At 34.2% G+C, this 17,129-nt stretch overlaps 1 protein-coding gene across 1 annotated transcript in view; it reads left to right on the forward strand.

The window, feature by feature from the left end:
* Positions 1-17,129, forward strand: part of LOC110026719 (acylpyruvase FAHD1, mitochondrial) — a 44,846-nt gene that overhangs the window by 7,084 nt on the left and 20,633 nt on the right. The window contains exon 3 of the mRNA XM_020727785.1: positions 2,283-2,335. Within this exon, the coding sequence (XP_020583444.1) occupies positions 2,283-2,335 (53 nt within the window). The remainder of the gene's footprint in view (positions 1-2,282; positions 2,336-17,129) is intronic.

The following is a 17,129-nucleotide window of genomic DNA, read 5'->3' on the forward strand; positions in this document are numbered from 1 at the left end:
GATGATTACATTTGAGAAAGATTCAATTTAGACATAGTATGAGGAGATGCAACACTTTAAAAACCTATCAATATGCAGCTAACAATTAAAGATTCATGATCATATGAAAAATATGTCTAGACTAAAACAAATAACAAAATATCATTTTACTTATTGTAAGATTTCATAACTTGATAACTATAAGAAATACAATTTCAATAAGTTTAGCTTTTCAGTTCAATAAATTTCTGCCAATTTCTTCAAGCCTTTTTCATAACTACCATACCATTCAAGCACATTTTTATAACATATAGACATAATCTTATGAAACACATGAATAACTTTGGATTTGAGGACCATGAAGCATTTTATCTAGAAAACATAATTTCTTATTTGACATATAATAGTAATCAAAATTGAATATGACCATGTAAGACAATGCTTATTCTTTTATGGCAATTCCTTCCAATCATAATGAGAAAAAGAGTTAACATTTTATCAAATAACATATCCCTTCTTATTGAACAACAAAGATAAAACATTTTTCGATACTTAACCATCAGATAATAAAGCTCCAAATGCCTAAACAAGTAGTAAAGATATGACCAAAAAAATTTTAAAAACTATCAACAATCTTGAGATTTAAATTTCTTTTTCAGGTCATTAACATCTCCTAGACATTGTTGACAAACAAAATAATTTTGCAGATAAGACACTTTATTGTAACCACAAACTTCATCTTGGCAGCCATCTCAAGTCTCAACATGTTAGGTGAGGCGTTCAATATATTTCAGAAAGCACAAAAGCCACAAATGCCCACTCAAATGAAAGAACATAAACATTTAAGACTGCATACTTCCATAGTCAGCAAAGATAAACCATTATGAGCATAACATCTTGTAGGCAAAAAACATATGATTCATACCATAACTCTATATCTCCATAAGGAGAGTAAATGTGCATTTACTTCCCAAAAAATTTACTTCCCAAAAAAGGTTTGAGATTTTTTTTTTTCAAATTAGTAATAGTAAAAATATAGAAGCAACGCTGTGAAAAACAGGAAATAGGGCTGTCAAAATTCATACTGTTGATGCAGTTATTGAACTAAAAAAATCCTTCTTTAAAGCATTAGTATCAAACATCAACATGTTTAAAGGGATCACTATTATTAGATCACTACTATAATATCAAGCAACACTCAACAGCATTAATAATAGACCACCCCTAAATTATGTAGAACAATATTTACAAAAATACTAGTTTTCAAAAACCCTAGGTATTTTCGGCTCTCAAAAAATAGGAAGAACTAAGGAGAGAAGAAGATATCATTAAATAAGAAGCAAGAAAAGAGAGCTGAAAAATACAAACCCTAGGTATTTTTGGCTTTGGCTCCTTCCGTTCTCAAGACGAAAATAAGATACTAAACCAAATGAAAGTGGCGACAGAACAAGAGAGAATACAAGCCCTAAAAGATTTGGAGCTTTTCACCTTTCAAGTTTTGAGAGTTGAGGACTTCCGACCTGGTGACCTTCACAGTTCGCACTTCACACTTCGCAGGCTCATAGTCGCTTGAGACAAAAGGGAGGAGGTGGTGAAAGCAAAATAGCAAAAGGAAATGTTAGGGCTGAGCCAAACCTATTTCAGGATTTTATACCACCAAATTTAAATTTAAGCTAATTCTATTCTATTCGCAGAATTGCAGCCATTGTAGTTTAGGGTTTTAAATTTAACCTAATTCTAAATTTCTAATTTCTATAATATACTTTTAATTTAATATATATTTTATTTTACTTTTTTTCAAGTTAATATGTTTATGCTCATCTTTATATATAAATGCCTGCCGAGTGGAAGATCAATCTTGGACAGTTTGGATCCTTTCAGATAAATTCTGAATCCTTTGGATTAATTCTACTAAATGGGCTGATCTGATTAACAAATTCTACACATGAGGTACTCTTTGGTTCGATAAAATCATTAAATTTAATCTTGCAATTTATTCCCTGATGAATTAGTACATTATGGATGCCATATGTTGGCTGTGTACATTCACTGACTGAACATTTTTGTTTCAATAATAGGTGTTCAAATTTCATAGAAACATTTTAGAATTTTTAAGCCTTTTAGTATGATTGCTGCAGAACTTGGCCTGCAATTTCTTTTGATGAAAGGGTTAAACCAAATAAAGTTTTCTTGTATCAATTCGATAATATAGTCCATTTTGTGGAGTCATAGCTAGCTATAATATGACATTTTCATAATTCTCAATTGAGTTGGTTTTGTTTTTTGGCTTTCTAACAAATCAGGTTATGCTATTGCGTTGGATATGACTGCAAGGGAGATTCAATCTTCTGCCAAGGTGAGAAGTTTCATCTTTGATTTTCTTTTACAACAGATTTTTAGTGTTTCTTTTTTCTTATTAGACGCCTTGCCTACGTTTATGTTTGTTATTCATGAACATTATCTTTAATTGACATTACCTCGCACTTAGTTTCTTTCTTTAATTTTTTTTAATTTTCCTAAATGCAATGAAGTCTTTTTCTAGATGTGCAATTCATTTATTAACCGGGTCCTTTTGAAAATTGTGGTCCATTTCTTTTAGCCTCATGCATAATACATAATATAGAATGATAGGTCAACCGAATATGATAGATTTATGTGCAAGGTTCTCAAACCAACAAAAAATTAATTTATTTTAAAAAATGGTTGCAAGTGCCATCTATACAATGCATTACTAAATATTTACTCACACGGAGAAAAAACTTGAAAAAAATATGATATAACTGTGTATTACTTTCTGGTGTGACTAAATCTACTAGAAGCCAGTTTCATATTTACACGAGTCAACATCCTAATGTTAATACATGCTACGTTTTCTTTACAATTGCTTGTTAAGAATTTATCATTTAAAGTTGGTTACAATGTTTATTATTGATGCTTACCTTATTTTTATCATCAAATGAATTTCTTTATCCTTGCTTTGATTGATTATGTATCTCGTGCATGCATAAGTTTTTGACAAAATATGTCCCATGTATGTAAATATTAAATCCAAAAGAGTCCAGGAATCACACCCAAGGAATAGAGCATAGCGTTGAGCGGAGCTAAGAGAGGAAACTAGTAGTGAACAGTAGAAAAATATAACCTTTTTATTGTAAAGTGATCCCTATTTATAGACATAGGAACATGAATGTTACAATTACAAACTTGCCCTCTAATCACTAAATTCTGAGGGGTTTCTTTTGTAAATTATAGGAGAAATATAATAGCCAAACAAGTGAAATTATTCGAATGACACTAGGTTTGGTGATCATTTAATCTGAGTCAATCGCTTTCCTTTGAGTTATTACACCGACAGTCAATCCATAGTGATGCCACTACTTGATCGACCATATCTCAAGGCGAACCGACGGTCTGGCCTGCCTTTGGATGACCTTCTGACCCTGGGGTTGCTCCGATCTGATAATTCCTTGAAGGACTGATCGGCCGATCCTCCACCGATTGTCCATTCTTCTCTGATCGTCGTATTCATGTTGTGTTGTTAGTTGGTCGCTTGATCTTCCAATGATCATCCTTTAGCCAGATCGTTGGATTGCTTTGAGATTCGTGTCGTTGTATTTTTTGTATGCATATTTAGTTCCTCAATTCTCTTGCTTCTTGATAGCTGTGATGCAAATAAGAACAAGGTAATCTCTTACATACAAAAATACAAGTACAAATTGAATGACATAATTACTTAATAAATGATTTCTCTAGACTTTCATGGCCACGCTACTATAAATAAGCCATAGACCGGCAGCAGTTTGCATGCGGTTTTCTCTCCTTCCATATTTGATCCCCTTTCTCTGCTGCCTAAGTCTGCAATGATGTCTGGTGAGAGAACCTCGGCTACTAACAAGGATGCACTCCTCAAGGCCCTTGGAGGTATGCGGGCTAAAGCCTGGAAATTAGACGTGAAGCGAAAACCGGTTAAGGAAGCTCTTGTAGGGGAAACAAGCAAGAAAAGGACTGTCAAGAAATCAAAAGATGACGACCGCGAGGATCAGATTGGGTCCTTCGATTCTCTTGTAAGAACAAGTCCCGGAGCGAATCGAGGGTCAGTCTCGCGTTCGTTCTATTGGACATTCGTCGAAGGTGGACGATCCCGCTGGTGGGAAGAAGATATTTGTCAAAACTTTTGCGGAGTCAACAAACTCTTAGGCTTGCTTGGATAAAGCGATGATGGGGGGAGAATCCTCGGTCTAGCCATCGAGGGATGACCTCCTTGTGGGTGGAGAACCAAGAAAAACTGGTTAAGGCGCTATCTCTATCACCACGTCTGAATGGAATTGAGTTGTTAGAATGGAGTTTTAACTCGACAACATTAAGTACCTATACTTTTTTCTTTGGTGCAACCATAGAGGTCCTGACGATCGATTCATTTTCATCAGATATTGGTGCTGATCATTTGGAGGATGTGACTATTATGGATCAGAGGATGGGCGAGGAGAACCTACCTCATGTTGAGGGCCATGGCCTAAATCATCAAGGAACTCCCAAGGTGGCGAGGGAGGAGGAGATGACTGAGCTGATAGGATTTCCAACTCTACCAGGGATTAGGATCAATTAGAAACTAAACCACATCGTGGAATAATGAGATTACACCAATTTGATAAAAAATCGAAATAAAAATTAAAACAGAAGCACAATCAAAATAACCAGAAAAGCACACGAGAATTTACTTGGAAAAAAATCACGGAGCCATACCACCATAAATTTTCACTATAAAATTTTGAAGGTTTTACAAAGAACTCACTTGCTTCACACAGAGAACTTACAGGGCTCGCTCCATAAACTTCCCTCTCCAAAATCACTTCAAATCACTGAATTCCACCTCTTCGACACTCCTCACCTTCATCGGTATGCTCGCCGAAGAATACCGAAGGAAGATACACCAAACTCTATCTTACGCAGTTCGAAATCGAGATTAAAAACCAATTCCCAGCACTAACTTCTCCTGCGCTTAGAAGCCCGAACTTGGAGCCTATGCGTCATGCTCTCGGGAAACAAGCGCATATATGGGCGCATATGCGCCCAAAGCTGATGCATAAGCTTCGACTTTTCTATTCGAACAGTACTCAAGTGGGCGCTTATGCATTTACAACATGGCGCATAGGCGTCGGGTGCTGTCTTTCTGCTCACTAAATCAGTCTCCACTCATAACAATCCCTAACTTCGAGACTGGTTTTACTGAGCACCAGTTCTATGTACTTGCACCTCCATCTGAATTGCCTTCATAGTCATGTGCTGTGGTCACGTACAGTGGTGTGGTTCACCCCCATCTCAACCTTCATGAAACCCATATGAAGCCAAATATAGCTCCAGTTTCTCAACAGTCACCACCTTTGTCAACATATCCGCAGGATTCTTAGGTGTCTGTATTTTTTTAGAAATAATTTCCCATCTTCTAGAAGAGATCGAAAGAAATGATACTTAAGCTGGATGTGTTTTATCTTGACATGAAAAGCTGTGTTATTAACAAGATGAAACACACTTATACTGTCACTGTAGAGTCTTCCAATTCCCAGCTCCTTGCCCAATTATGTCATGAAATTCTGTAGCAAAATCATCTCCTTGCTAATATCAATAATTTCAACATATTCGGCTTCCGTAGTAGAAAGTACAACGATTTTCTGCAATCTGAAAACCCAACTCACCGCTGTGCTCCTCAATTTGAAGATATGCCCTGTTGCACTACTCTTACTGTCCACATTTTCCGCCAGATCTGAACTATGAATCCCTGTAAACTGATTCCTGCACTTCTATAACAAAGTGCTATGTTGACTGTTCCTCCAATACTTGATAATCCACTTTATCGACTCTCAATGCTGCATGCTTGGATTACCCATGTACCTGCTGACCATTCCCATTGCATATGCAATATCTTGCATGGTAAAAATCATCTTGTACATCAAACTTCCAACTGCTGAAGCATACGAAGTTTAATCCATCTGTGCTTGCTTTGCTTCAGAGTTAGGCAATAGTTACTTAGATAGTTTGAAGTGACTGAGGGAGTGCTAACTGATTTCACATCACTCATGTTGAACCTCTTTAGGATTTTCTCAACATGCCTGAGACAACTTTAGTGTTATTGCTTCCTGTCCCTGCTAATTCTCATTCTGAGGTTCTTCCTAGTTGGACCTAAGTCATTCATCTCGAACTCACTTGATAACTGTTTCTTCAAGTCCTTAATTCTTCATATCTGCTTCTGCAATCAACTTGTCATTCACATACCAAAGATGCAAAATATAACAATTACCAAAATTTTTGATGAAACAACAGTGGTCTGACAATGAACATGACAAATCTCCGTACCACTGTCTGACATGAACCTGTCAAACCTCTTGTACCACTGTCTCGGGACCTACTTCAAGCCATAGTATATCTTCTTCAATTTGCAGACCAAACCTTCTTTGTCTGAAATCTTATAATCTTGTGGTTGCACCATGTACAGTTCCTCTTCCAGATCTTTATATAAAAAAACTATTTTTACATCCATCTGCTTCAGATGTAGATCTTCCACTGCTATTAGACTTAGCACAACCCTGACAATAGTCATCTTCAACACTGGGGAGAAGATCTCTAAGTAATCCACTCATTCTCTCTGCTGGAAACCCTTCACAATAAGTCTTGCCTTGTAGCGCTTGCTATCATATGACTTCTCTTTCAGCCTATAGACCCACTTGTTGTGCATTGCTCTTTTGCTATTTGGTAATACTGTCAAATCTCAAGTTTGATTTACTCCAAAGATTGCGTTTCTTCATCCATGACAAGCTCTCACTCTCTTGAATCTTTAAATTGAGTGACCTCTTCAAAACACTCTAGTTTGTCACTGTCAGTTAGCAACAAATAGTGTAAAAAAAGAGAATACCTTTGTATGACTTGTTTCACTCTGCTAGATCTTCTGACATCTGTGGCAGGTGACTGAGGAACTTTCAATGCTTCTTTTGATTGAGTACTACTTTCTCTATCTTCTTGATCACCGGTATTATCTATCTCCATATATCTTGATTCTTCAGAAGTAGCAGATGGATTATCTCAATTTCTAACCTAGTTTTTGTGCATCTCCATTTCGTTGAATATGACGTCCTTGTTTCTGATAAATTTCTGATTCTGGTAATCTTGGACTTGTACTCAAACTCATCTGAACCATATCCAATGAATGTGCGCTTGACTGATTTGGAGTCAAGCTTGCTCCTGGATCTTGCATCAACATGCATATATACAGAACATTCAAATACTCTTAAATGAGATAGACATATCTTTTAGTCACTCTAGGTTTCTTCAGTTAAGCCTTTTTTTAAAGGTGCCGATGGACTACGGTTTATCGGATAAAATGCAATATTAACTGCTTCAACCCAAAATTTTTTTAGTAAGTCTGCATGCAGCCTCATGCTCCGCTCCATGATTTTTCTGTTCATGCGCTCAGTCACACCATTCTGTTGCGTTGTCCTTAGAACAGTGAACTCATGCCTGAACTCTCTCCGTAGCATAGAAATTTTTGAAATTTTGATCACGGTACTCATCTCCATTATCTGATCTGAGACGCTTCTGTTTCAAACCTCTCATGGGGGAAATAGACACATACTAAATAATTAAAATAGACACATACTAAACAAGCACCCATATGAGCCCAAAGCCGTCGCATAAGCGCCCACAACCCGGCGCATAGGCGCCCACAACCCGACGCATAGGTTCCCGGTGCTCTTTCCTGCTGCTCATCAAATCAGTCTCCACTCATAACACGAGGGACTTCAGACGTCCTTCGATTCCTTAATGCAACGCCTTGCAGAGATGAAGGACTACTTTGCACGTACTATGGGACATCCTCGAGGGGATGTGATCGAGCAATAGTCGAGGTTTTAACAAGAATCGATCAGATGAAGAAAGAGTTCATTGCTTTGCGTGAGGAGTTATCTTCCTTCCTTGGGGAATTGTCGCCGCTCGGGAGGAGATGGCATGCCCTTCTTTGAGCTTCGACCATCAGAGGAACCCTTCCTGTCTGGGCGAGCATCGGTCGGACCAAGTATTTTAAACTCGGTGGTGAGTTCATTTATGAGAGGTTACTTCACTAAGGGTTTGTCTCGGGTGAAGTGACAGACAATTATTTAATTAGGTATTTTTCTCTCAGAATAATTTTTGAGGGTTTTTATGTAATTTACATTTTAGAAAATAAATAAAGAGTTTTCTATATTTGTTTATGATTAGCTTAGCTTGAATACTGTCTGATTTCTATCATATCACTGTCTTGTCGGCAACACTTCATATTTTCTGCCTTTCTATACAAACGGCTGTGTTTATTTCGCAGGTCACCTTTTTTCTGCTTCTGTGGAAACCTTTCCGTCTCTTCCCTTTTATCCTTCTCCTACACTTGTTAGACTTTCCCAAAGCTCCTTTTGATGGCACATAAGCTCTCTAGGATATGTTCAACTTGATTATGGCTGTAGAAGTCTCCGTCCTTTCCGCTGCTGAGGTAAAGGAGATCCATGATCACTACGTCCATGATCCCTCGATTCACCTTTGACTGGCGACCAACCACGTGTGAGCCACGAATAAGTTTGCCACTGATTTAGTTTTTTACAAAGACATGTTCAAGTAGGGCCTTTGACAGCCAGATTGCGATAGATCTTCAATTAATACAGGGTCATTTCTGCCCAGGTCTCCTGATCTCGGTGGCTGCTATCATGACCATCATCTTTTTTTTGTTAAAGGATGAAGATCCCTTTGACGATCAAGTTGTTCAACCACATCTTGTTTAGGATCGATCAGGATGGTTATATCTAGTTCGTCGTTGGAACTAAGATTCATCTGTTGAGCCTGAAAAAAAAGATAAAGGATTGGAAAACAAAGTTTTTGATTGCCTCTTGTGCAGGCGGTTGGGGATTCACGTTTCCTCGGTGGAGTGTGAGATGAAGAAGGTAAAGTTCTTGCCCGGTCATCTCCGAGATCAAGGGTCGCTGATCGAGGCTCAAAGCCTCTCCATGTTTCAGTACCTCGATCCCAAGGTTGTTGAGCGCATGATTCGACCAAACGGCTTCGACACCATGACCGAGGGTCTGTGAATCTCATCTGAAAACTGGGAGGTGACTCGTGAGAAAGCTACGGCTGAGCGGGCGACTATGAAGAAACCACGAGGAAAAGGAGGCCTTCCTCTCTTTTGGACCGCCTGAGTCGGCTGAGGGGGATGCTGAAGGTGGGAAAAACATTTATGCATTACAATTTTATTCTTTAAATTGAGAACTTATGGTATTGCATTTCACGTTTCTCTTGGAGGAGTAAGGAGGATCCTCTCTAGACTCCTAGCTTCGTACACTCCAGCAATTCGCCCGCCCAGCCGTCGATCGGCGGGACCCCTCCAGTCACTCTTGGCGGGATCTCGTTCACAGGCCTAGAAGGACGGGGGGAAGCGAGTCACACCTCACAACCTATTTCGATCGGGACAGAGTTTGAGGGAGAGCCAGTAGGTGGAAAGAAGAGGGAGAGAGAATATCCGTTGGTGGGAAGGGAAGGCTGTTGCCCCGGACGAGAGCTTGCCCCTTCCTCCTTTGAGAAAGAGAAAGATTTCATCTGAGTGGTCATTCACTCATAATTGGGGGGTCGGCGTGTGAGCGAGCGACCACTATGTGTTGATCGGCAGGGAGACGGAGTGGTTACCCAGTACTTCCTTAAATCCCTGGTGGAGATGTTATAGTCGCCGACTTTGAGAAGACGCTACGGTCGATGGACAAGAGTGATATGCTCCAGGCGACTGGGCTCGAGAAGCCTTACATTTTCAGGCTCTTCTTCTGGATAGGGACGAGGAACAGGCTGTGAAATCTTCTTTGCGGGTCCAGAAGTTGAAGTAGAGGGCCTTCAGGGCGGAGGAAAGGCCAAAATTGTTCTTAAATGAGAGGAAGCTGGAGGCTCAGGAGCGTGAGGCTCAAGTGGCGACTCTTCTCAAGGAGAACCAGGAGCTTAATGAGAAGTTATCTTCAATAATTACTCGGGACGAACACATCGAGGGTCTCTCCCACCAAATTGAGGTCGACACTTCACTCACCATTAGGAGGTTTGTGAAGCACAAACTAATCGATTCCGAATAGCTAGAGATGGAGGAGCTCGGCACGCTTCTCTTGGACCCTGAGGACAAAGGGGACAATTGGATGAGTGAAAGATCCAGCTAGGCTGAAGGAGTAAAAAGAGCCAAAGAAGAGGGTGCTAGGGAATCTTCAAACGTTTAGCCCTATTTATCTTCCATTTTTTTGTCAGATGCTGCAAGTTTTTGTAATAGGTAGTTTAAAGAAACACAAGCGTGTAATCAAACTATTTTCAATGGAATACAAGTTTTGAGACAATATTATTCCTGTTTGTTTAGCTGCGTTGTAGCTATTATATATATATGGAATGACCAGAGACTATTATACGAGCTGCCAGCCACCCCTAATGCGCCTAACAATTCGAGTATCGCCTCCTTAAGGCCAATTGTGTCAGAGAATATTCGAACCCACGATCAGAGGGGTCTTATACCGTGAATGCCAACCAACAAGCCGGGGCACGTGGCACTATATATACTTGGTCGGGGCTCGTCTATATATACGTGGTCGGGGCCCTTATTTTAGAATACTATTACACCCACCAGAATTATTTCAGTCATTATTCCACCAACTCTTACTATTTCAACTACCATCAACATCGCCTTATTTTCTTTTGAGGTGACCTTTGTTGGGTCCATTTATGCAGCTTTTTCCTCTGTCATTATTTTGAGCAAAGATGAGTTATTATTTGTTCCCATCTTTCTTTGTCTTCATCTGATTCTTGGTTGGAGATTGACATGTCGTCTTCTAACTCAAATAATTCTTTCATTTGTTTTTTATGAAGTTCTTGGATTCTTCTTTTAATTTGATCTTAGAGATTTGCGAGGGTATTTTCTTTTGATTTGATCATGAATTTCCTTTAGAGAAAATTCCTGAGTTTTCTCTTAAACATTTTTACCATTTGATGTGATGACTTTATTGATTTGAGTTACATTGTCATCAATAATGATTGCAGACCACCATTTGATGAAGAAAGTTCTCCATAAGCATTTAGTATTGAGCTAATCTGGTTGATTACATAGATTCCAGACAAAGATCCAAGGAATTTGTGCCTGACAAAAGAATAATAATTCGCACATTCCTTCGGATAAAAAATCGTTTTTGATTTTACTAATTTGTGGAGAAGAGTTCACCCATGCTGGATATACATTGTTGATAGATTTTGGAAGAATTTCATTGGTGGCTCCAAATTTATCCCACTAAGCTAAAAACCAATTTGATATCTCTTTATTTAAGATTTTAAGCATCAGCACAAATAACCAGGAATGACTATGCCTTGGATTGATAAGTAAAAAGACATGATTCATGGCTTGAACGTAGGTCCAATAATTACAAAAAATATTTTCTTTTGTTTAGATAGATGATCCATAAATTCAATTTGTTTGAATTGGAAAGATGTTAGACCCCAATCCTTATGGTGCAAGATGTGATTTATTGTCGTCTTGCTATATGCAATAGATTTATTGGGTTCATTATAATTGTGTTGAATTTCAAAACATTGTAATGAAATGAGGATTGCCTCATATGATTCGCGGTCAAGATTGACTTGCGCGTAGACAATTGTGCCTAGGTAACTCTCCTGGATTTTTTAGGGATCATTAATTTCATAATCCTCTAGATTAATTTTGAGGATTTTTTCTTTAGAAGATTTTTGTACGAATTCCATGATATTTTGAATCTGTAATTTAGGAGATTGTTCTTTGGATATGGGGGTTATTAAGCTACCATATAGATATTGTTTTAAATCAATAAATTTTCGTGGGGTCGCATAGGTTGTCCTCTACCTTTTTCCCCTCGAAAGGTGGGGCTACCCCTATAAGGTATCATTCTGTTGTGTGTATGAGGGGTTATCCACCCCTCCTTGTCTTTCTCTTTGCAAAAATTCACGAGTGAGAAAGTCAGGTAAGAAATTAGTATTACCTGCAATATATTCTATATCAAATTCAGAACAAGATAGTTGTGTCTGTCAATCGACAAAGATTTGTTTAGAGAAAAGATTTTTTACGTCTCTTTGCAGTATATATTTAATTGAACTGCAATCAATTCATGATAAGAATTTCTGATTTAATAAATTATATTGAAATTTAGTAATGCATTTGACAACCAATAACATTTTCTTTTTGATGATCGAATATTTCTCTTGAGTGTTATTCCACTCGAACTAATTGTTCGATATTAAAAGTCTTTTGCTTTAAGATTCCTCCATAGCCAATATTAGAGACATTTGTCTCTATTATTTTCGGGAGAGACAAATCTGTAATATGTAAACAAGGTAATATTTTTACCTTTTGCTTAATTAATTGGACAACTTTAGTAAGATTATCTGTCTATTGATTATGCTGTTTCTTTAATCCATTGTAAAGAATAACAACATCTAAAGCAAGATCTTTTTAATAGTCCACTACATAATTACGTGATCTCAGAAATCTCTGTAATTGACGGAGATCAGTGATTTCATTTGAAAATTTAGAAGCGAATTCAATGCTTCTTTCAATCAGAATAATTATTTTCCGGACAATATTATGTCCTAAAAACCGTATCTCGGTTTGAAATAATTTGATTTTGAGCGCAGAGATTTCCAGCCTATTATTTTTGACAAGCCATTGAAATGTCTGTAGATGTCTAAAATGTTTCTCTATTGATTTAGAGAAAACAAGTACATCATCAGTATAAACTAATATATAATCAAAATATGAATTGAAGATTTTATTCATAATTTTCTGAAATTTAGAAGGAGCATTTTTTAGTCCAAACGGCATAACGTTCCATTCATATTGACCAAACAGAACAGTAAAAACCATTTTATACCTATCCGATTTAAGGATTTGAATTTGTCAATATCCAGATTTTAAATCAAAATTTAAAAATATTAGAGATTTTCTTAAGCGATTAAGTCTCTTATTTGGTATAGGATACCGAATTCATTTTAAAACTTTATTTAAATATTTATAATTAATAACTAATCTATGTTTATCTCTCAATTTCTGCATTATTCATAACATAAAATGCAGTACAGCTCCAAGGAAAGCTAGATTTTCTAATTAATTTCTTATTGAAGAGTTCATTAATTTCTTCTTTATAAATTTTTAAATATTCTTGATTTATTTGACAAGGTCGTGCCCTTATCTTGATATTTCTTTCATCAAAATTATCGATATATGATAAAATAATACAATGTTTTTTTTATTCCAAAAGTAGCTGGATTGTCATCGCAAATTTCTCTTAACACATTTTTATGTAAAGTAGAAATTTTTCTTTTATGAAATTATTATTCAATCTCTCTTCTATAGATAACAAAGTAATTTTTTCTTATAAGAAATTAATTTGATTTTGTTTTAACTTAAATTTATTTATTTCATCTAAAATAATTTCTATAAGATTAGTAATAAACTTAAAAATAATAATTTTCCTTTCCAAATTTATTCCTAAACTTATTAGAATATATGTCAGTATTATCGATTTTATTAATTGACATAATTTTATACGAAAACAAAGTTCCCAAAGTAATATGTTGAGTTAAATTTTCAACTAATAGAAAATGAGTATTAATGTAAATATCATTTTTGCAAATATTAGCAGAAGAAATTTTATATTTAATTTCCTTTTTATTTCTAGACGCAGAGGTTAACTGCTGCGTAGTTTTCTCAAAATAATTAAAAGTTATTATTTCTTCGTGAATACAATTAATATCTGCTCCAGTATTAACAAGAGCAGTAATATTAGATAAAGTAATTTGCCAATGTCCAAATTTTAAATCAAAATTTGAAAATATTAGAGATTTTCTTAAGCGATTAAGTTTCTTTTATTCGGTATAGGATACCGAATTCATTTTAAAACTTCATTTAAATGTTTATAATTAATAACTAATTTAAGTTTATTTCTCTTTTTCTACATTATTCATAACATAGAATACAATACAACTCCAAGGAGAATTAGATTTTCTAATTAATTTCTTATTGAGAAGTTCATTAATTTATTCTTTACAAATTTTCAAATAATTTTGATTCATTTGACAATGTCGTGTCTTTGTCTTGATATTTCTTTCATCAAAATTATTGATATATGGTAAAATAATATAATGTTTTTTTATCCTAAAAAGTAACTGGATTGTCACCACAAATTTCTTCTAACACATTTTTATGTAAAGTAGAAATTTTTTCTTTTATGAAATTATTATTCAATTTCTCTTCTATAGGTAACAAAGTAATTTCTTCTTATAAGAAATTAATTTGATTTTATTTTAAATTAAATTTATTTATTTCATTTAAAATAATTTCTGTAAGATTAGTAATAAATTTAAAAATAATGGTTTTTTCAAACTTATTAGAATATATGCCAGTATTATCGATTTTATTAATTGACATAATTTTATAGAAAAACGAAGTTCCCAAAGTAATATGTTGAGTTAAATTTTTAACTAATAGAAAGAAGTTTAATGCAAATATTAGCGGAAGAAATTTTATATTTAATTTCTGTTTTATTTCTAGACGCAGAGCTTAACTGTTGCCTAGTTTAATCAAAATATTTAAAAGTTATTATTTCTTCTTGAATACAATTAATACCTACTCCAGTATTAACAAGAGCAGTAATATTAGATAAAATATATTCTCGATTTATATTTAAAGTAATGGTTATAAACCATTTATGCATAATAGATTTTTGCAACAAATTTAAAAAGATTGTTCTAAATTGTTATCATTTTCTACTGATATTTCAGTAGGTGAATTTTATTTAATTCTAATTTTAATAATCTCGTATTTATTTTTTCTTGATTTTTTTGAAAAATATTTATTTCAGATTTTAAAATATTAACTTCATTTTTTAAATCATTTATAGGAGTATGTTTACTATCAATATTTAAAATTAAAGTTTTATTTAAAGCTTCTTTCATTGAATAACGTTGAAAAGGAATTGTATTAGAAGATGGAGATTCTCCTTTAGATTCAATAATTATTTTAAGTATTTTATTTCAAATTTTTTCATCCTCTATTTGAGATGCAATTTTAAGTATCTCTTCTTTCATTGAAGAAGTTAAAGTAAACAAGTCATTCATTTCGACTATAGATTTATAATAATTTTCATTAATACATTTGCACACAGATTCTTTGCAATTATTTTCGTCAGATTCTAATGAATAAGAGCAATTGTCCTCAATTTCGTCTGAATTGTCAGACGTCTCCGTGTTTTTCAGGAGATGAATTTAATATAATTTTGAAAATAGACTGCTTAATATTTTCATCAATATTAAGCTTGATTATTTTCCTTTTTACTATGCATTTATTTGTATAGTGATCAGTTTTTTTGCATTTGTAGCATTTTATTTCTCTGATTTCTCTTTTTTTTTTCTTATGAGAAATCTTCATCCTTTTTTCTAAATAATTTTCAGATCTTTGTTTATGATATTTTTTCTTTTTATGAAAAAAATTTTTTTCCTTGGGAAATTTAGAAATATCATAAGCAAATTGTTCACAAAAAGTATCTAATTGTTTTCTTTCTGTCACTCTTTTCTTTTTAATTTGATATCTTAATTTGAGATCTGTACATAAGACTAAGTCTTCCTGTACACAAGTATTTATCAGTTGTCCATATGTCACATTTTCATATGGAATACGTTTGATATTAGCATCCTGTAATTATTTTTTTTATTTTATTAGAAAAAAGATTAGACAATTTTTCAATAAATTTTTGCTTCCAGTGCGTATTATTCGCATCTGATAGGGACAATACTCTAATTAAAAAGTCATCTTTATACCAACGAAAATGTGTCAAAATAGGACGTCTTAATTTTTGTAAAAGTGAACGAATTTGCTCTCCATTATCGGATATTATGCCGGTAAAATATTGTAAAATATTAATGATTAGTTTATAAATAATATCAATATTTTTTTTATTAGGATTCCCTATTAATGTAGGACTTAAAAATTCTTTTCATTGTTCTTGAGTTAAATAATTGTGCCACCATCCTTTGAGAAGATAATTAAACCTGCACGTTAGCTGAGTTACTATTTGATGAGCTCAATTATTATGACTCCTGATAGTAAAGACTTAAATTATCATTCTTTGTAATACTATTTATATTTGACGATCAGTCATACCACCAATATCCCATTCATAAATATTTGATGGATTATAATCATTTTGATATTTATTATTATCTTTTTCATATAGAACATCTACAAGTGTAGGTCGATGATAGTAGTAGCGACCTGTCTGCTTAGTTTGATATGAAGTTGAGGCTTTATGACCTTTTAATTTATGTATTTTAAATAATTCTAATTCTGAATTATTTTCTTCAAATTGGTCTTCAAATTGGTCTTCAAATTGTTCAATTTTAATTTTATCTTCATTAGAAATTTCTGATTGATCTGTTAATTGATTTTCTTTATTTAAGGTTGTCATTTTTATACTTTTTATATTTTTAATTAATTTTTCAAAATCTTGAGTCGATGGTCCTAGGTGGAAATTGAGACTGGGAGGTGGTTGTATAGCAAAAGCTGAAGAGATGAATATCGAACTTGTCTTTTTTTCTTTTTGATTTTTTAAAGAGAAAAAGAGTTGATCAATTTAATTTTCTAATTTCATTAGGTGATTTGAAATTAAAGTTAGATTTGTATTTGTAAAATTTAATTGTTCAATCACACCAATAAAATCTTTGATGACATTAGTCTTTAGAGTTTTTCCAAAGCATTTACTCAAAATTTGAATTTCTATTATCTAAATTCAATACTGTGGGAACAGTTGGGGGATAAATAGATTCTACTATTTCGCCATAATTGATTTTTTATTTTCTGGTTAGCATGTCTAATTCATCTTCCAATTTTTTGGTTATATGATTACTAAGTCAGGTTAAAAATGAAAGAAATTCATTTCCTTCATAGAATCTGTTTTTATTTTCTTCAAAATAAATTTTAGAGATTTTTTTAAAATCATCTTCTGTGGTATAACTACGATACCAATATCTAAATGATTCATATTTTAGTTCTAGATAATCATTGATTAAAGTATGTTTGATTTGTTTTTTGGCGAATTGTTTTAAATCAA

The sequence above is a fragment of the Phalaenopsis equestris genome, unplaced genomic scaffold (genome assembly GCF_001263595.1).
Source record: "Phalaenopsis equestris unplaced genomic scaffold, ASM126359v1 Scaffold000399, whole genome shotgun sequence".
Classification (NCBI taxonomy): Eukaryota; Viridiplantae; Streptophyta; class Magnoliopsida; order Asparagales; family Orchidaceae; genus Phalaenopsis; species Phalaenopsis equestris.